This window comes from Symphalangus syndactylus, chromosome 5 (assembly GCF_028878055.3).
Source record: "Symphalangus syndactylus isolate Jambi chromosome 5, NHGRI_mSymSyn1-v2.1_pri, whole genome shotgun sequence".
Taxonomy (NCBI): domain Eukaryota; kingdom Metazoa; phylum Chordata; class Mammalia; order Primates; family Hylobatidae; genus Symphalangus; species Symphalangus syndactylus.
In genome coordinates this window covers 47420644-47441823 of record NC_072427.2, presented here as the reverse complement: position 1 = coordinate 47441823, position 21180 = coordinate 47420644, and the positions used below count along the sequence as shown (strand labels likewise).

The 21180-nt window shown below is 40.0% G+C and overlaps 1 protein-coding gene across 8 annotated transcripts in view; it reads right to left on the bottom strand.

The window, feature by feature from the left end:
* Positions 1-3218: 3218 nt before the first annotated feature.
* The window catches only part of SLTM (SAFB like transcription modulator), a 55085-nt gene continuing 37123 nt past the window's right edge, over positions 3219-21180 (bottom strand). For all 8 annotated transcript variants that reach the window (XM_055278338.2, XM_055278339.2, XM_055278341.2 and 5 more), the window contains 12 exons: positions 18712-18861; positions 18370-18473; positions 18101-18267; positions 17521-17606; positions 17142-17305; positions 14525-14705; positions 13674-13798; positions 12633-12803; positions 11436-11750; positions 11185-11329; positions 7845-8005; positions 3219-4271 (listed from right to left, as the gene is read on the bottom strand). In XM_055278338.2, coding sequence (XP_055134313.1) covers positions 4163-4271; positions 7845-8005; positions 11185-11329; positions 11436-11750; positions 12633-12803; positions 13674-13798; positions 14525-14705; positions 17142-17305; positions 17521-17606; positions 18101-18267; positions 18370-18473; positions 18712-18861 — 1878 coding nt within the window. In that variant the 3' untranslated portion in view covers positions 3219-4162. The remainder of the gene's footprint in view (positions 4272-7844; positions 8006-11184; positions 11330-11435; positions 11751-12632; positions 12804-13673; positions 13799-14524; positions 14706-17141; positions 17306-17520; positions 17607-18100; positions 18268-18369; positions 18474-18711; positions 18862-21180) is intronic.

The window sequence follows — 21180 nt, the reverse complement described above, 5'->3', positions numbered from 1 at the left end:
GCTAAATTTTTTGTAATTTTAGTAGAGATGGGGTTTCACCATGTTGGCCAGGCTGGTCTCGAACTGCTGACCTCAGGTGATCCGCCCACCTCTGCCTCACAAAGTGCTGGGATTACAGGCATGAGCCACTGCACCCAGCCAAAGTGTGGCAATTTTAAATAAAATCGGGAAGGCATGGTTGAGAAAATGACATTTTAGCTAAGAACTGAAGCAATGAGGAAGCGAGCCACATGGCTATCTGAGGAAGAGCATTTCAGATGGAGTAAGCACAAGCAAAAGGCTTGAGATGAGATGCTGTGGTCAACATACGGAATGAGGCCAGTGTGGAACCAGGTGAACAAGGAGGAGAGTAGTAGGAAATGAGGTGACAGACTGAATGTATTCTACAGATGAAGAGACATTAGAGGGCTTGGAGGGGAAGTTGGTCTTCTCAGAGAAAAACTTGAGGGGTAGTGGTGAAGACATAGATATTGGTGATTTTGGTACAGAATATGTAGGTGAACATTAACTAGATGATACCTGCCCCTTAGGCCTGGCTGGAATAGCTAAGTCAAAAGGAAAGAGAAAGGAAAGATAAAAGCTTATCTGTAGGAAGCACTTAAAGGATTTCAGGAAACAATTTGTTTCAGATAAAAATAAACAGTATTTGTTGAGTGGTGCGTTTTAGGGGATATTATTAATTTTACCTACAACGCCCTTACTGAGTTGAAGGTGGTGATTAAATATTTGAGAGGATTAGTTTTTGGGGGTAACTACACATGGTAAATTTGAGGTGTTTGGCAGAAATGCTAATTAAGCAGTTATTGGAGGTATTATAAGAGATTCATCTTTAGAGAGATGGATTGGATGAGCCTCTTTATAAATGCAAAAAAATCTGAAAATTTTTTTTTTCTTTTTTTTTTGAGATGGAATCTCGCTCTGTCACCCAGGATGGAGTGCAGTGGTGCGATCTCGGCTCACTGCAAGCTCCGCCTCCCGGGTTCATGCCATTCTCCTGCCTCAGCCTCTCCGAGTAGCTGGGACTACAGGCGCCTGCTACCACGCCCGGCTAATTTTTTGTATTTTTAGTAGAGACGGGGTTTCACCATGGTCTCCATCTCTTGACCTCGTGATCCGCCTACCTTGGCCTCCCAAAGTGCTGGGATTACAAGCATGAGCCACCGCGCCCAGCCGTGACAATTTTTTCAATGAGGATTCAGTATTTGTTAGGACGTGTTAAGTATGGAGGAACTGAGTTAAGCGACAATCCAGGCAGAAGGGTTTTAAATGTTTTCATTACTTCATACATTTAAGAGCTTGAGATTTTCTCTATGTAATTCCTAAGCTTTTAATTTTATTTTACAATTATTTTTGGCATGTGTAGTTTCTGATGTCAGCATCTTGCCCAACTTACCAAGACTGGCTACTATCTTTCTTGAATCTTTTTTGCATCATATGAACTGTGTGTAGCTTCTAACTCATTGATGCCATTGTACTGTGGCAAACATTTGGATTGTGCATCAAGCACACGGGGAATGGCACATTTTCCTCCATTCTCTTGCCTTTGAGGAGTCTGTCTTCCTTTGTGGATCATAGAGTCAGGAGTTCAGGACTAGCCTGGCCAACATGGTGAAACCCCGTCTCTACTAAAAATACAAAAAATTAGCTGGGCGTGATGGCAGGCACCTGTAATCCCAGCTACCTGGGAGGCTGAGGCAGGGGAATTGCTTGAACCTGGGAGGCAGAGGTTGCAGTGAGCCAAGATCACACCACTGCACTCTAGCCTGGGAGACAGAGTGAGACTCCACCTCAAAACAACAACAACAACAAAACCTCTAAAAAGGCCAGGCGCGGTGGCTCATGCTTGTAATCACAGCACTTTAGGTGCCTGAGGCAGGCAGATCATGAGGTCAGGAGTTCAAGACCAGCCTGGCCAACATAGTGAAACCCCATCTCTACTAAAAATACAAAAAATAGCTGGGCGTGGTGGCTGGCACCTGTAATCCCAGCTATTCCGGAGGCTAGGGCAGGAGAATCACTTGAACCCAGGAGGTGGAGGTTGCAGTGAGCCGAGATCGTGCAACTATACTCCAGCCTGGGTGAGAGCTATACTCCATCTCAAAAACAAAAACAAAACAAAACAAAAAAACCTCCAAATTTGGTTTTCACTATTGACCGTGAGCCAGCCAGATCGCTGCTAGCTGCTGCCCGTGATGGTTGAGGGCCACTCAACCCCAATGCCAGCGTATCAGGTGGTTTTGTCAGGTTTTCTGAACTTAAAAAAGCCATCGCCATGGCAACTCGAGTAAAAAATAATTACCTATAGTGTCTGTAGGCTTGTATCCTTCAGTGTAAGTGTAGAAAAGACTGAAACAAATCAAGGATCTAATGTATAAAAGGCAGGTTACTATCCAGATTCCCATCTGAAAACTGGTCAGGTCAGTAATTCTACCTGTGGCTAGGAGGATTCTTCTGAGTATTAGGCAAGGGAACATATGTCAAACGCTTAGCACACTGCCCAGCACATAAAGCGCTTAGCCAATGTTTGTGGCTGTATGATAATCCCTTCTAAGAAGGGATTATAGTCCCACTCTACAAATGAGGAAACAACGAGAAGTGACATTCTAGCCCAAAGTCACCAACATTCACTCCAATGGATACTGAGGCTTCTCCTGTGCCACTCTACAAGTTGTGATCAAAAATGAGGTAGACCTCCCCCACACCAATGCAGACACCCAACCTACTCCCACAGCTGTAGGACTGCGAATGGCAGAAAAGGTAAGAAATCCAGAGAAGTTCCCCAAAGGACCAGGGACCACAGAACCTTGGTTGCCCACGGCACTCAGAAGTGTGAGCCATCTCATAGGCATGACCATACGTATTGACCATAGAGAGTGCTGAATTTACCAAAAATCTAGATCATTTGGATTTTTCGCCACTGATTTATATAAAGGGATGTGGGAAGCTTTTTTGAAAGAGGAGCATTTACCTTGAAGGGCTTTCCTAAAAGAGATGCCTTTTTAAAAAAAAGCCATAGGTTTAGTGGTTAAGTCTCTAACATGTGAACAGTGTGTGCTGCCCAGCTACTGAGGTGAAGAGTCTAAGCTAGATTTATTTCTGAGGAACAAAGACCAAAAGACTGCCTTTATAGCTCTATATCTAGTCAGTCACCTTGGGGTGAACTACAGAAAGAACTGGACGACTAACACCTAAAACGCTGAAAACAAAGACACATACACTTCCAGGTGTGGATTTTTATTTTCACAAAAAGACAACAATGTCTTCCCACATACAAGTATTTACAAAACCCAACTGATTCACCCATCTAGAACCTGGGTTTTTTTCCACTTCTCAACATAGTTGGGAACATGGAAACATTAATACCCACACAATTCCCAGAGATGGAATTTATCCATCAAACAGTGCAGATTACCTAAAAGTGCACTTACCTGCACAACTCGGTCTAAGAACCTTGTGAAACAAACTTCATGGCCAAGGTTTCATGAATCTATTTGGTTTCATACCATGCAAACCTGAACAAGTGTGCTGCTACACTAAACTGAAAATCGGTTCTCATTTTACAGTTAAAAAGGTTCTCAACACTTCAGCAACTATACAGAATATGAAGGTTTATTTCAAAAAAGATTACATTTTTTTAAACCAGGATACACAGATGCACTTAATGTAACAGTACCTTCTGCAAAAATAGGTTACATAATACTCAGAAATGCAATGAACAATCTTATTCTCTAAAAATTAGACAGCTAAGACTTCTTAAGCGTAGACAGCCTTCAAAATGGAGGCTGAAAATGCTTGGTAAAAAGAAGTAACTCTAGAGCCAGACACCACAGAGCTAAGGCTGCAAATTAAACCACTACCACACAGCTGCAAACTACTCTTTATATTCACACAGCATTAAACAAAACGACTTCAATTCCATCTTTTCAAATGTGTCTCGGTGCTGCAAGAAAAAAAGTTGAATGATACACAAAACTATTAAAAGTTACAACAGAACTATTTAAACATCTTCTCCAAAATTGAGAAAAGCAATCATGTTAAATTTTTAAAAAGAAAAGTCTGACAGAACTCTCAAGCAAGTCAGAGGTCCTCTTCATAAGTAGTCAAGTAAAGTTTACAGGAGATTTCAATAAATTATCTTAAAACCTTGGCAGAGAGCTCATTTTCAGAATCGTCGCGGAGGTCCACCCTTAAATGGCTTAAATCCGGAGCCACTTCCTCTTGGCATGGAATTGCCACTGATTTGTACAATTCTATTAATTGGGGATGCGTTACTGAAAAAGGTTTAAAAGAAAAAAAAGTCAGAGAACAAAGAACAAATCATCACTGCAAATACTTACACAGCACTTACCATTTGCCAGGCACTGTTCTTGGTACTTTATCCAAAATAAATCATTTACTCTTTTCAACAGTCCTGTGAGGTCTGAACCATTGTTAACCCCACTTTACTGGTGAAGAAACAGATCTGGAGGTTGAGAAACTCTTCCAAGGTCACAGAGCTAATAAAATGGTGGAGCAGAGATTTGAACTTGGGCAATCTCACTTTGAAGCCCCATTACTTCAGAAGCCAGTTGCGGATCTGCACGTGGACTACAGCAACAGATCTCTTAAGTGTGGACCCCAAACCAGCAGCAACAGCACCAGCTGGGTGCCTGTTAGAGATGCAAATTCTCACCCTAATCTCAGACCACTGAGAAAGAAACTCTGGGGGTGGGACTCCCAGCAACCTGTGCTTTTCTTTGTTTATTCTTTTAAATATATATATTTTTAGACAGGGCCTCACTCACTTCACGGAGGCTGGAGTGCAGTGGCACATTCATGGCTCACTGCAGCAGCCTTGACTTCCTGGGCTCAGGTGATTCTCCCACTTCAGCCAGCCACCAGAGTAGCTGGGACTACAGGCAAGTGCTGCCATGCTCAGCTAATTTTTTAATTTTTCGTAGAGACAGGGTTGTGCCATGTTAGCCAGGCTGGTCTTGAACTCCTGGGCTAAAAAGATCTGCCAGCCTTGGCCTCCCAAAGTACTGAAATTACAGGCAGGAGCCACCATGCCTGGCCAACCTGTGTTTTAGCAAGCCCTCCAGGTGATTCTGTTGTTTGCTAAAGCTTGTGAACTAAATTATAGAAGTCATTTAAGAAATATTTCTGGAATCTTTATGTGTAATGCAACAGAGCAGATGTTAGTAACATAAAAAAGCAAACCCCCTCCCCCGACAAAAAACCTTAACAGGCCAGGTGCAGTGGCTCACACCTGTAATCCCAGCACTTTGGGAGGCTGAGGCGGGCGGATCAAGGAGAATTGCTTGAACCCGGGAGGCAGAGGTTGCTGTGAGCTGAGATCATGCCACTGCACCCCAGCCTGGGTGACAGAGCGAGACTCCATCTCAAAAAAGAAAAAACTTTAACAAACCAGGAGATAAAAATCTACAGTGAAGGCCGGGTGTGGTGGTTCACACCTATAATACCAGCACTTTGGGAGGCTGAAGCTGGAGGATCACCTGAGGAACAGGAGTTTGAGACCAGCCTGGCCAACAAAGTGAAACCTCCATCCCTACTAAAAATACAAAAAAATCAGCCGAATGTGGTGGCACACACCTGTTGTCCCAGTTACTTGGGAGGCCGAGGAAGGAGAATCACTTGAACTCAGGAGGCGGAGGTTGCAGTGAGCTGAGATAGTGCCACCGCACTCCAGCTTGGGGGACAGAGACTTCGTCTTGGGAAAAAAAAAAAAAAAATCTACAGTGAAATGGTTCAGGCAGAATAAAACTAGATTATAAGGGCCAGGCTGAGGAATCTGGGCTCAATCCTGTGACCTAGAGCAGCTGCTTGTTGTGGTTTTAGAGCAATAAATGGTATAACAAAATGGGAGTTTCAACAGTTCAATTTACAAATAGGGTAATGGAACACAAAAATAATAATTTGGGAAGATCAGATAGAAGCTACAATGAGGAATAAGGGATAGCTATGATAAACATTTTTTGTAGAGACAGGGTTTTGCCATGTTGCCCAGGCTGGTCTCGAACTCCTCAGTTCAAGTGATCCACCTACCTTGGCCTCCCAAAGTACTGTAATTACAGGCATGAGCCACTGCGCCCAGCCTGAGAAACATTCTTTAAAAAAATAGAGCCACACGGCCGGGCGCAGTGGTTCATGCCTGTAATCCTAGCATTTTAGAAGGCCGAGGTGGGCAGATCACAAGATCAGGAGTTCGAGACCAGCCTGGCCAACATGGTGAAACCCCATCTGCTAAAAATACAAAAATTAGCCAGGCGTGGTGGTGCACACCTGTATTCCCAGCTATTCACTTGAACCTGGGAGGCAGAGGTTGCAGCAAGCCGAGACTACACCACTACACTCTAGCCTGGACAGAGCAAGACTCTGTCTCAGAAAAAAAAAAAAAAAAAAAAAAAAAGAACCACACTTAGAAATTTATGCTAGGAATGAAGAAAGGTAAGGACAAGCCCCGTATTTCCAGTCAGGGTGAATGAAATGGATGGTGGCACTATCAAATTAAAAGAAACTGGAGGCAACGAAAGTGACACAAAGGTTTGAAAAAGGAGAAGAATGAGTTTGACTGTGACCTTGAATTCATGGAAACAGCAAAGTGCTTACATGGCAGTGGCAACATGAAGCTGAAAGGAAACAGCAGTGTCTAAAGCTTAGCCATGGTAAGGAGCCTGCAAAGGCAGTCACAAGGGCAGAAAGAAAATGATGGTACCCTAGAAAACAGACTCCCTCAAAATAAGGATAAGTGACCGTGTGAAACAGTGTTTAACCACCAAGGAGTCTGACAACCATGAAAATAAAAGAATCTATATTTATCAAGAGAAAAGTCATCGGTGACCTTTACAAACCAGATACAATGAATGTTGAGCTTGTGCAGGCAGAAGTAGCACACTTACTGAAGTTTGATGGTAGAAGTGACCATGGAATAGTAGTGACTTGGGTCACTGAGTCAAGCCAATAACTCTCCTAAGAAAGAGGAATGGGAAAGAAAGGAGGACGTGAAAGAGATGGGAAGACTGAAGACCTGCTGGCTGAAGGGCCACATCCAACCTCAGTGTGAAGAGAAAGTAAAGCTCGCCTCTTAACTTATGAACAGGTTTTGTGTTAAATGTCTAAAAGCTTTGCCAAGAGTTATTTTAAAAGGGAGGAAACAGAACACACTTTCAGTATTTTCTTCCTAAGAATTTGAGGAATGCTAGGGAGGGAACAAGATGATGGTTCCAACGTGAGGTTAAGATTCATTATCTAGACTGAGTGCAGTGGCTCCCACCTGTAATCTCAGCACTTTGGGAGGCCGAGGCAGGCGGATCCCCTGAGGTCAGGAGTTCGAGACCTGCCTGGGCAACATGGTGAAACTCCGTCTCTACTAAAAATATAAAAATTAGCTGGGCATGGTGGCACATGCCTGTAATCCCAGCTACTTGGGAGGCTGAGATGAGAGAACTGCTTGAACCCAGGAGGCGGAGGTTGCAGTGAGCCAAGATCTCGCGACTGCACTCCAGCATGGGCGACAGAGTGAGACTCCCTCTCAAAAAACAAAACAAAACAAAAGGATTCATTGTTTACTGGATCCTGCCATACATACATACCCATATCTAGATCAACTTGCCAGAAAGTCACTGAATTCATTTACAAGGAAGAATACAAACTAACACATTAATATCAGCTGTTCTGCAAACACTCTTTTGGAGACTACGAGTTGATACAGGGAAATGTTCGAGCAGACCTAGGGTTTTCACTAGTTGCAATTCAGTCTCTCAGAAACTATAATGACTTTTATGGAAAGGATAAAGTGTTGGTTGTGTGCTAGCAGAAAAAGTCTAAACTGGTTAGTTATTTACCTTGAATGTTGGGTTATCATGCCTGCTCCTGCCCGGCCATCACCCATTCGCCTCGTATCATGATAGCTAGGCCCTTGAGAGGGTGGACCATGCCACTCTTTCCTTGGTCCGCTTGTGTCCCGTCCATGGCGTTCAACCACATGTCGCTCCTCAGGATAATGCTAAAAGAATAGCATATGAAAAGTCACTTGGCCGGGCGCAGTGGCTCTTATCTGTAAGCTCAGCACTTTGGGAGGCTGAGGCAGGCGGATCACCTGAGGTCAGGAGTTCGAGACCGGCCTGGCTAACATGGTGCAACCCCGTTTCTACTAAAAATACAAAAAATTAGCCAGGCATGGTGCCCCACACCTATAATCCCAGCTACTCAGGAGGCTGGGGCAGGAGAATCACTTGAACCCCGGAGGCAGAGGTTGCAGTGAGCTGAGATTGCGCCATTGCACTCCAGCTTGGGCAACAAGAGTGAAACCCCATCTCAAAAAAAAAAAAAAAAAAGAAGGAGAAGTCACAATACCCTCTGTCTTGGTCTCATACCAACTTATATTGGTGTGCTTTTAATGTCAGAAGCAAATTAATAAGATGCCTGAGAAGATAAAAGGATGAGTAGTGCAACAGCATATGAAAAGAGTTTATATCTATTTTGTAGTGAGAAGCTACTCAGGCCTCAGGGAAGGGTATGGAGGAAATGATTCAATACTTTTGTTGTTGTTGTTTTGTTTTCTGAGATGGAGTCTCGCTCTGTTGCCAGGCTGGAATGCAGTGGCGTGATCTCGGCTCACTGCAACCTCCGCCCCCCGGGTTCAAGCAATTCTCCTGCCTTGGCCTCCCAAGTAGCTGAGACTACAGGTATGCACCAGCATGCCCAGCTAATTTTTGTATTTTTAGTAGAGACGGGGTTTCACCATGTTGACCAGGATGGTCTTGATCTCTTGACTTCATGATCCGCCCACCTCGGCCTCCCAAAGTGCTGGGATTACAGGTGTGAACCACCATACCCGGCCAATTCCTTTTTTTAAAAATAATTTTTTTTTGGAGACATGATCACACTATTGCCCAGGTTGGAGTACAGTGTTGCTACCATAACTCACTGCAACTGTGAACTCCTGGGCTCAAGCAATCCTCCTGCTTCAGCCTCCTGCCTAGCTGGGACTATAGGGTGCACACCACCATGCCCAGCTTTAATTTTAATTTTCCTATGGAGATGGGGTCTCACTATATTGTCCAAGCTCGTCTCGAACCCCTGGCCTCAAGTAATCCTCCCGCCTTGGCCTCCAAAAGTGCCAGGATTACAGCCATGAGCCACCAGGCCTGGCCATTAATTTCTATTTCTATATTTTCTAGCACCCAAGGGCTTTTTGACCCTTGATTATTTCAAATACTTGGATCTTATATTGACTGTAAGAAGGCACAGCCAGAGATCAAAACCTTAAGACAAGTTACGGCGGGGCCTATGATCAGCCTATCAGGACAACATGCAAACAGCACAGAAAACAGGAGTTGTCAACTTATTTTACATTGTACTACTTAGTGCTATGGCACTTACAAGGTGCTTCATCCATAACTATGGAAAACAGAGTAGTGAACACAAAGAAACAGAAATGTAGAACTAGAGATCTACGGAAAGAGAAAGCAAGCATTGTGATACTTAGCTTACAGGAAAGAAAGCAGAAGGTACCCACAGAGAGGCTTAGATGTAATACTGGCAGAACAAGTTACAGACTAACATTATGAAAAAGAAAATTTTCAAGGGAGGATACAAGATCTCCTCCTCAGGACACATTTTCTAAAAGGACCTCTGAATGCGGAGGGCTAGTCTTTGATACTTTCTTAAATTTTACTATAAACAAGGCAGACTTATCTGGATTATAGACTCAGTCTTAAAAATTCTGTTTAGTGGGTGGGCATCATGGTTCATGCTTGTAATTCCAGCACTTTGGGAGACAGAGGTGGGTGGTCGGAAGTTTGAAAACAGCCTGACCAACATGGTGAAACCCCGCCTCTACTAAAAATACAAAAATTAGCCAGGTGTGGTGGCGCACATCTGTAGTCCCAGCTACTCGGGAGGCTGAGGAAGGAGAATCACTTGAACCTGGAAGGCGGAGGTTGCAGTGAGCCAAGATCACGCCACTGCATGTCAGCCTGTTTGACAGAGTAAGACTCCATCTCAAACACACACACACACACACACACACACAAATGTGTATTAAAATACAAAACAAACACTAGCATATAATGGAGACACACACACTGCACAATTCTTTTTGGTATATAATTTATGAAAGTATGTCCTAACCGTGCTACTATCAACCCACATGCCAGTATTTTGTCAGTAGAAGAATACTTTTAAATGAGGCAAAAGGTTTTTGTTCATTTCGGTCTCTAAAAGATGAAGACACTTTCCTCTGTCCAGCTCATTAACTTACAAAATATTCAAGTCAATAAAGTGTCACAAGAGTAAAAATTTAAAAATATGTAACATTACACTCATCTACCTATAGGATAAGAAGACAAAAAATAGACAAAAGTTCCATTTCAATTTTACACTTTAAGCTACTTAAATGAAGCAGGAGAAAAAGAAGAATGTGTGTGTGTGTGTGTGTATGTATGTGTGTGTATATATATATATATATATATATATATTTTTTTTTTTTTTCCCAGACAGGATCTGGCTCTGTAGCCCAGGCTGGAGTGCCGTGGCGCCATCTTGGCTTACTGCAACCTCCAACTCTTGGGCTCAAGTGATTCTCCTGCCTCAGCCTCCCAAGTAGCTGGGATTACAGTGCCCACCACCACGCCCGGCTAATTTTTGTATTTTTAGTAGAGATGGGGTTTCGCCATGTTGCCCAGGTTAGTCTCAAACTCCTGAGCTCAGGCGATCTGCCCACCTCGGCCTCCCACAGTGTTGGGATTACCTCCCAAAGTATTGGCATGAGCCACCATGCCCGGCCAAGAATATTTTATTGAAAAGGAAACACAAGTAGGGGCCAAAGATTTCAGATCCAGTTTGAAAGCCTCAATTTCTTAAAAAGTAATAAAACTAAAGTTATCATTAGATAGGCTCATTTACCAAATTAACAATTCTTAAATTTCACTGGGAAGTTTAATCAAAATAAAGTAAGTATTTCAAGGCTAGTACCTTAACTCTTTGGACTACTGATGGTCAACTACTGACAGTAAAGTATGAGAAAAATTCAGATTTTAAAAATTAAAATAAAAAATTAATGCCTCTCAATCATTCCAATCTAGCTAAGCCACATCAAAATGCTACTGTATATCCAGAGTAGCTCATGAATCCTCTAAATGTTTGTGTGCAGGCTCATGGCAAGCCTCCCGCAGCATTTACCTGTGATCCACCTCCTCGGTCTGTGATGACTCCTCTGTCTCCCTCTCTGCTCCCATACCCTGAAGCGCTGCTACGATTCCCAGGGGGAGCACCTCTCACGCTGTGCCCTGATACTTCTCTCCCAGATCGTTCTGGCCTTTCGACTCTGTTAAACAAAACATAAAAACATACATGATCAAAACGGTAATCTTAATTTTTTTTAACCCCAATGCATGAGACCACTAGGAAAGCATTACGAAGTACACAGCTACCTTGTTTCCCGCTTGTCAGTGGACATGCTTCCTTCACTTTTCCAGCTGGTGGGTCTGGAAGGATTGGGCCCTGCCTCTCGAGGATGTCTAGGATGAGTGATATCAGGCCTGTCATGAATAATCACTGTTCTCCTTTCGTCTCGCTCCCCTCGTACTTCTCGCCTGTCTGATTCTCTAAGTTCATTTCTTGGTGGTGGAGGCTCATTTCTTCTGGAGTCACTGAAATTTTTGGTATATCTTTCGAAGCTTGGATCTTCCCTTCGTGCAGTAGGTCGTGCTTTTTTCCCCTCACTTTGACCAACAAAGCGATCCCGCCTATTGATTAGAAACAAAGAATATAGGTCCAAGAAGTGCTTACTTGAGTGCTTAATTCTTCTTAACTTTGTCTGCATAACCTACAATAATGAAACCAAAAAATGAACTTAAGGCAAAGCCATGGAAAAAAGCTAGTTATTGATTATTACAACTCATTTTCTTTTAAACTGAACTAAGTGTCTAGCCTAAAGGTTGGTTTTTTTAGCATTCAGGAGAAATGATACCCAACACTCAAAAGTCACTACCAAGCTGAAGAATGTTTTACTGTTCTTAACAGTTGAGGAACATCCAAAGCAATCAGTGCTTCCACAGTTTTAAAGATAAGAAGAGGCCGGGCGTGGTGGCTCAGGCCTGTAATCTCAGCACTTTGGAAGGCTGAGGTGGGTGGATCACTTCAGGTCAGAAGTGCTAGACCAGCTTGGCCAACATGGCAAAACCCCGTCTCTACTAAAAATACAAAAATTAGCCGGGCGTGGTGGTGGTGCGTGTCTATAATCTCAGCTACTTGGGTGGCTAAGGCACAAGAATCGTTTGAACCCAGGAGGCAGAGGTTGCACCACTGCGTTCTAGCCTGGGAGACAGAATGAGACCCTGTCTCAAAAAAAATAAAAATAAAATAAAGATAAGAAGATAAAGCCAACCTACTTAATGGTGTTCTAGTTAATTAATTTGGAATACTGAATCACATTCCCATTAACAGAAACAAAAACCATGTAATTTGTTCTGAGCATTCAGTTCTGACCCATTAACAGAAACAAAAACCATGTAATTTGTTCTGAGTATTCAGTTCTGACCTGGTAGTTCTAGTTAAGATTTTAGGAGAAACAGAGTTATCACTAGCAAGGCTCATAAAATAAATATAACAATTTTCACCATATCTACCTTTCAAAAGATGAAGACTGTACTGCTGAACTCTCAGGAAACCTGCCCCTCTCTCGGTGATCAAAATCATTAAATCTGTTCTGTTGGCGAGAGTAGTCGGATCCATGGCCAAATCGTGCATCTGTATCTAGAGACAACTTTTTATTCTCGCTCCAGTAAGGATCATCTCGCCTTGAAGAGAAATATTTGCTCATTTACATAAATTAGTTCTACAGTAATCAAACGACATTTACTTGGAGTCATACATACCACATGTTAGAACTGTGGACATAACAGGGCTAATAATCAAGACAGAACACATCAGGAGTACAAACTAGCAAAGACTTAATTGTTGAATTACATAAAGTCAACTAGTGTGAGAGGAATTTAACAGGAGAGAAAATAGTTGAAAAACTGCCTGTCTTTTCCATTAAATGGAAAAGACATTTAGAATTCAGGAGAAATGATACCATTAAATGGAAAAGACAAATAAAATACTTGAAACCACTTTATAATAAAATTCTAACCAGCAGTTCACAACCTCTTCAGTTATCCTTAACTTTGGAAATGTTAGAGCGGTAAGTCAGAAGCACAGTTCATTCATTCCACCTATTTCTCTACATAATCAACTCAGTTTCATAGAACTTATGTTAACAAAATTAAATGGGCATACTTATATTTTTAAATCTATATGAAGTATGAATCCAAACACACAATAGAATCTATCTTTCAATCTCAAGTTTATGACTTCCATTTCTATACTATCTGCACTACCTTTTTAAGAATGTTCAAAATCTGTTTAATTATTGAAGCCTACTACGACAATGTATTTCCAGTCATAATGAAAAACATCTGGCATCAGAAAGGTAGACAGGGAAAGAAACACAGACTGTTCCCACTTGCCAGTGCACTGGGTCTACCCCAGTACTGTAATCCTTCCCATCCCTGTTGATCATGACTTTTATTCCAGTGATGGGAGCCTGTACTTTCTAACTCTCTAGTCTTAGCCTAAAGGGAATAAAACAGCAAGGTTAACTGTTAAGGAATAAAACCAGTAACTACCTATGATCTACATCACGTGGGCGTTTCAAGGAATTCCTTTTTTCTTGTTCATAACGAAGCTGCTGTTGTTGCCTTCTGAGTTCCTCTCTTTCTCGAGCAATCCGTTCAGCTTCCTTACGACGTTCCTTCAGACAACACAGAAGGAAGAACCAACCAAGGCAAAATGTAAACATAAGATAAGTATACATGCAACCTTGTTTTAATCCTGTCGCTAAGAAACCATCATAAGCAAAGACCAGGCAAAACACAAACCTATGACACCTAAATTTGATTTCAATAATCTAGGCCGTAGCTATTGTTCTGCAACATTAAAAATAACAAGGACTGGGTGGTAAAAGTTGGCAAGTATTTGGGAAGGTCAAGTTTAGTTTAATCATTCGACTAAAACAAAAGCACCTGAAGGGAATTAGAAATAGCATTCTTAATATGCATGTTGACTAAGTGCCTTAAAACCCTGAGGTGCAATTCTGCAAAGAGAGGCATTATTTCCTTCCAGCCTTGGGAAATCATTCCCACTATAATATGTAAGGACACAGTTATTATTTTCTAAGACTGGGATAGTGACAGAGCCTGGATTACAACTACTCTGGACTCATAGTCCTATGCTCAGACTATTAGGCTGCCATGATATTGCAGAGCTAGAATTATTACCAGTTATCTAGAACAAAGTCACTACTAATTCTATTTTTAACTAGTACCTAATTCACTGTTATCTTTCAGGGACACTTAAAAGCTCATTAGCAAAACTCATTCTATAGACGCTTTACAACAAGTAAAGCAAGTTTTAGGGCTAAAATCACAGAGTCTGAAAAAGGTGAGTTATTTAAGATGAAAAGATTTTCTGACTGCACCTGTTCAATACGAATGCGTTCCCTTTCCAAGCGTTCGCGTTCCATTCTCTCTCTCTCTAGTTTTTGCCTTTCAATTTCTAGGCGCTCTCTCTCTCTCTGTAAGCGTTCCCGTTCTTCCCGTTCACGAATTATTCTAATGCGTTCTCGCTCTCGACGCTCTCTCTCTGCAATCTCTCTTCGTCTACCAAAAATCAGTATTTAGAAATACTTAAATTATGCTAGCACTGTGTGAAAGAGAATAGCTTTGAATTTGAATTTTTCCTTGAGGTTGGCAATTTTAAATTTCAACTCAATCTAAGTAGTTTTAATGTAACTGGAAAGAGAATTCAAAGTAAAACTTTAAACAGATCCCAATATTTTCACTTATTTATAAATAAGACTGTCAACTGAGCAGCTAAATTTTATAATATAGAGTAGTTGCCTCTTAGATGATTCCTGTTTAAATAAAAATCACTATAATAGTCCATTAATTAATTGACATTTTAGAAGGATGTAATCTGCAGATATAAATTTACAAAACTACAACTTCCAACACTTGTTTTTGATGGAAAAAGCTCTAATCCCTATTATATATTCTATTGTATCTCCTTAAACAAGTACATACTTTGATGATTTGGGATCATAACAATGAACATCAATAATAGCAAATACTACATATAACAGAATGGTGTCCTTAAGGGCTATTTTGGAATGTTTACTATCCTGTAATAGATGGCTCCAGGTAACATGCTTTTCTGAGTCAGAGGTAGTTCAATTGTTCACTGAACTGAATTGTTATTCTATTAGACTTTTAATATTATTTTCTTACTGTAAGGTAGTCAGCGTCCTTTTCTGTCTATCATCAGCATGTCTTTCTCTAGTAACCCAGTGGTTCTCAATGGGTCAGTACTATTTCTACAGAAATCAATGGGATATTTTTAATTATCACAATGACCATGGGGCAGATAGTAGTGTTTAGTGTATGAGGATGAAGGAATCTAAGTATCTTATTGATGCATGGAATAGTGAGGATAGTCGTACACAACAAGAACCATCCAACACCTCTCATACCTTTCAGATGCCACAATGGACATTCATACTATTAAAAACAACCAAGCAAAATAACATGTGAGTCTAGAACTCAACCCCATTTTTAATAAATACTGTTTGTTTGCTTTGATATGATTTGTATATTCTAGAATTTCCAATAATGCAACTCCATATAAATAGAAGGAAAATTATACTTTCTTGAGACTTTTACCAAGAGTTGCTCACCATTTCAGAAATCATGTCATAATGTCAACACTACTTCTGGTATTTACTAACCAATACAACATATTAACTGACATACAATGTCAGTCTGTATTTGAAGCTGTCCCATTCTCAGTGAGTCTAAATAGGGATGCAAACATCTGACTACTTCATTAAGTCATGCCTAAACATTCATATCTGGAATACATATTTTTATTATAAATTACTTTTATTTCTCCTTTATATTATAGTTAAGCCATTACTTTTTTTATTTTTGTTTTGGAAATTGTTAGTATAGGTTAAGTATGTTATGCATCAATTTCATTTCAGAAGAGTAAAGGCATTGCAACTTTTCTTAATATAAAAGGGACTTTGGTCACATAGGGTTTGAGAATCACTGGTCTAGTTGCTCCTCAATCCCACTTTCCTCTCAATCTGTTGTCAACTAAATACACAGGAAGCTAGGCACATTTGGACTTCATCTTAAAAAAGAGAAAATGGGTTCTGTGTGCTACAAGGATTACTTCCTTTTAGTAAAGTTGTGTGTCAATTATTGTACAGAATAATCTAAATTGCTAAAAGTATCTCTGGTAGTTCCTAACACTCTCGTGAATGAATAGATGAAATCCCATGATAAGTAACCCCTGAACAAGATAGCTTAACATTTGAAATAATATACTATAAAACACACCCACAAGACTATTTTAAGTGGCATCCAAAAATTGATATACAAAAGTAAACTGACACTCATGGTAAACTGTTGAGATATGGCCACTAAAAATGGAAACATCTTGCTTTGTTTATATTTTCCGTTTGTTTTAAAGAGAATGCTTGCTTTGGGATATCTGAATACCATCAGGCTCACAGGGCAAATCTTCCTTCTCTTAGGCACTAATGCAAACAATAAATTTTTGCTGAATTTGTTAAAATTTCAGATTACAGTATTTGAACACTATAGCTACTTTGAAACTATCTTATCTCAAATTTTTCCTTTAAAGTCATGTTTTTTATGGCAGCAGCTTTGGTGTTGAGGAAAGAGCATTGGACTTGGAGTCAGAAGACTTGGGTCTGAGTCCCGACTCTGCCACTTGTTAGCCATGTGGGCATTGGAAGAGTCATTTAGCCTCTCTGGGCCTCCATTTTTCTCAGTTGTATAATGGGCATAACTAGCCTTACAGAACTGTTGAGTTGGAGATAACAGATGGAAAAGCACTTTGTAAATTGTAAAGTGCTATGCAAACTTAAGAAATCATTAGATGCTATTGTAACTTCTTTAAGGTGGCAAACAGTTTTCTGTGGGAATACAATTTCCAGAAATCTGGCTTACAACTAGTGTTAAATATTTACCTACATTTAAAGACAGGTATAAAACAGACTCTTTTCCTACCTTCGAAGTTCCATTGCTCGTCGCAGCCTTTCAAAACGAACTAAATGTTCTCTCAACCTTTGTTCCTTCATCTTTTCAAAAGGCAAGATCTCTTTCCTTCTGTAGTCTTTATCTCTTTTTTTATCTAGACTAGCTCTCTCCTTTTCCTTACTTCTTCCATGAATCTATAGAAAAAAATTAGAACACTAGAAATTAAAATATTTTGGGGCTTTATTTTTCAAGTTTAGCAGGTCATTTAAAAAGTTCAAATGACTAGTAACATTTCCTTTTTCTTGGGTTTGCAAGCATGCAAGTACGCAAAGATGGTTATGGAAAAACAGAATTATCTTCTTTTGTAAACAGCTGAAGTAGTATACAACCATCCTGATCAGAGACTTACTTTCTCATATCTTCCTCTTCTTGATGGTCTACAATGATCTCCTTTAGTTTGGTCTAATATTACCATATGTCCTGGACTCTTGGAACCTAAGGGAAAAAAATGATAAAAAACAAATGTCTAAAATTTTTCACTGAAAAAGAAAATATGTATGTAAAAATGCTAAATTCTGATAGTCACACACCAATACATGAAATAAAAAACCTGATAGTCACACACCAATACATGAAATAAAAAACCTACTTATTCTACAAGAACTTCAATGCAAAGAGTTTTTTAAACAGTTCAGTCTGCTAACATAAATACTTTCAGTGATACCAAAAGATCCTAATTCAACAGTACTAATCAAGGACCATTTTAAGTCAGCCCAGAATAGCAAAGAAGCTTAGCTGGAAGAACACATTTATTTGTTTCCCCAGAGTAGAAAAGAAGACAATTACTCCTACTAGACCTCCTTTCCAACCGCAATGACATCGAACAACAAAGCTTACATCTCTGGATTAGAATTTCAGGTTTTCCCTTCCACTGTAAAAATTAAGTAATAGAATGCATTAGAAAGGGACTGAAAAGATGTATAGCATACTTATTCGCTTCTTTTCTTCACTTTTTTTAATCGATTCTGATGTTTGGCCACTTGCTCCATTATCATTCTTCTCATCTTTACCTTCTATTTTCTTAGTATCCTTGCTTTCTTTTTTTTCAGATTTCTCAGACGATCTTTTCTCTTCTTTTTTGACAGAGGCTTGTGTCCTGACCATACCGCCCCAGACAAAAAAACAGAATGAGTACTTCATAATGTACCAAAAAAGTCTATCTGCTTATCAAAATAAATAAATAAAAATAAATCCTTACTTGCTACTTCTATCACTCGTATTTTTTTTATCTCCAGAACTTCTTGAACTACTCTTTTCATCATTTTCTTTCTTCATTTCTTTCTTAGAGGGATCACCTTTTACCTGAAAGGTTCGAACCAGAAAAGCAATTTGTACATATGGTTACATTTTTGTGATTATAAAAAGTGTGCTAATGGCAGAAAATTTGGAAAAGATAGAAAAATATAAGGAGAGTAAAAACTACAAATACATAAAAATTAAAAATAATTGCAAATTCTACTCCCTGCTACTGTTAACAGCTATGAGTTGAGAACTAGCCATCAAATTAGACTTGCTTTGATAAACAGTTAGGGAAGCTTACTTTTTCAACAGAAATCAGCTGTCCGTGCAGCTCAGTGCGATGAAGATGGGCAATACACCTGGACACCTCTGTGCTTGAAGACATAGTTACAATGCCATAGCATTTTGCCCCAGGACTTCGAGCATTTGTAACTACTTTTGCACTCAGAACCTATAAAATGAGACTGTACTTTAGAGAGTTTTACAACGTTCCAAGTACATAGACTTCTAAATACATGAAACTTCACAACCGAAACTATATATTAATTCAGGGTGTATCTTATTCTGTCTCATATTTTTTTTTTTTTTTTTTTGAGATGGAGTCACACTGTGTCGCCCAGGCTGGAGTGCAGTGGTGTGATCTTGGCTCACTGCAACCTCTGCCTTCTGGGTTCAAGCAATTCCCCTCCCTCAGCCTCTCAAGTAGCTGGGATACAGGCATACACTACCATGCCCTGCTAATTTTTGTATTTTCAGTACAGACAGGGTTTTGCCATGTTGGCCAGGCTGGTCTCAAATGCCTGACCTCAGGTGATCGGCCTACCTTGGCCTCCCACAGTGCTGGGATTATAGGCATGAGCCACTGCACCCAGCCTATTTCATATTCTTGTGATCACCATCTACATTACCCATCTTAGTAAATATTCAGGGGAACAATTTAAAGTGCCAAAAAGCAATTTAATCTTCTTTTATATTTATTTCCTCCCCTCAAATATGTAGCCGAAGTAGCCAAAACACAATCTCATCAATGAAGCAATGGCACAATTAATAAAAGCAAATAAATTGGATTTGAACCAAAATATCCTTATCATAGGCCCACCCTGAATGTCTTTAGAGAAAGTTTCTAGTATTTTATTGATGAGTGTTAACACTTTTCTATAATGAGTAAAGAACCAATCACATATCAAAAAGCAGACTTAAAAATGCACCCCCCGAAAAACACCCTAAAGCTTGAAAGACAACACTTTCAATCTATGTGCTTTTAAAATGTATATGAACATGACAAATAATTGCAATTGTGTAAGATGGATAGTTAAGAGAGACAAAGCAGGGATGGATGAGTAAGAAGAAAAGGGAACGATTCAGTGCTGAACAAAGAGGAGTAAAGACATAAAGCTGGGAAGAAGTAAACAGGAAAATCAGGAGTTTTATGGTGTGGGTGGCTGGAACAAATCAACTTTTACCTCAACCCTAGGAAAGGCTGATTTGCTCCATAGCCATTTAATTTTTAACTCCACGGGTCTTCTTACCAAATAAATGGTATCCTCATATAGTTTTACTACTAATAAATACCAACACTAAAATATTGTTTTCATATCTCTTAACAATACATTATCGAAAATAGAAGAAAAAATATAACACAGCCTATCATGGGACTACAATTCTCAGTGTTCTATTTCTGACACCTACTAAGAACCTCCTTTACACTCAGGCAACTCACTAATTAAAGCAGGAAAAAAACCCTCCAAAAATCAAGAGGACAGGTTTTGGTAATACTAATGGCTATTTACCAATAATGGTCACTAATTAAGTAATTTCAATATCTGAAAGCCTATCATGTGCACATGAAGTACACTAAATAAGGTCCCTGACCTCAAAGAGCTTACATTGGAGTACATTAACTATGATGTATATGAAAAACTATTATGTAGGTAGACAGTATTGAGTGCCCTCAGGGATGCAGCTCACAATTCAAAGCATTCATTATTAATTGAGTATTCTTTGACTACTCCTTCTCTTCCTTTAGGTCTCCCCTTAACTGCCACAGAAACTTTTCCTGATGAACTAACCACAGGAAAGCCTCCCCTTCTTAACACTTGTGTACTTTTCCTTCACAAGACTTATAACAACTTCTGATTAGGTTTCTGTATATAGGCATGGTGCAATGGCTCATACCTGTAACCCCAGCACTTTGGGAGGCTGAGACGGGTGGATCACCTGAAGCCAGGAGTTTGAGACCAGCCTGGCCAACATAGTGAAAACTTCATCTCTACTAAAAATACAAAAATTAGCCCGGTGCAGTTGCTCCTGCCTGTAATCCCAGTTACTAGGGAGGCTGAGGCATGAGAATCCTTTAAACTTGGGAGGCAGAGGTCGCAGTGAGCCCATATCACGCTGCTACACCCCAGCCTGGGTGACAGAGTGAGACTGTGTCTCAAAAAGAAAAAAAAAAAGTTTATATATGAACTTAATGTAGATGTATGTTTATATATAACTTTATATAAGTTTAAACCATTCTCATGGTTTATATATATAAACCAGTTTTATATATATATAGCCAGTTTTACATTTTTCTCCACTATTGGACTAGAAATCTATAACAAGGATCATATCTGGTTCTCCCCAGCCCCCTATGAATTGTGTATCCATCCCACTGCCTAATAATAGTCTAAATATAAATGTATTTTCAAGATGTCCAAATCAGGCTCAGCAATATGTTAGATCCCAAGCTACGTGCTATAAAGTATCATGATGAATAAACTTAGTCCTT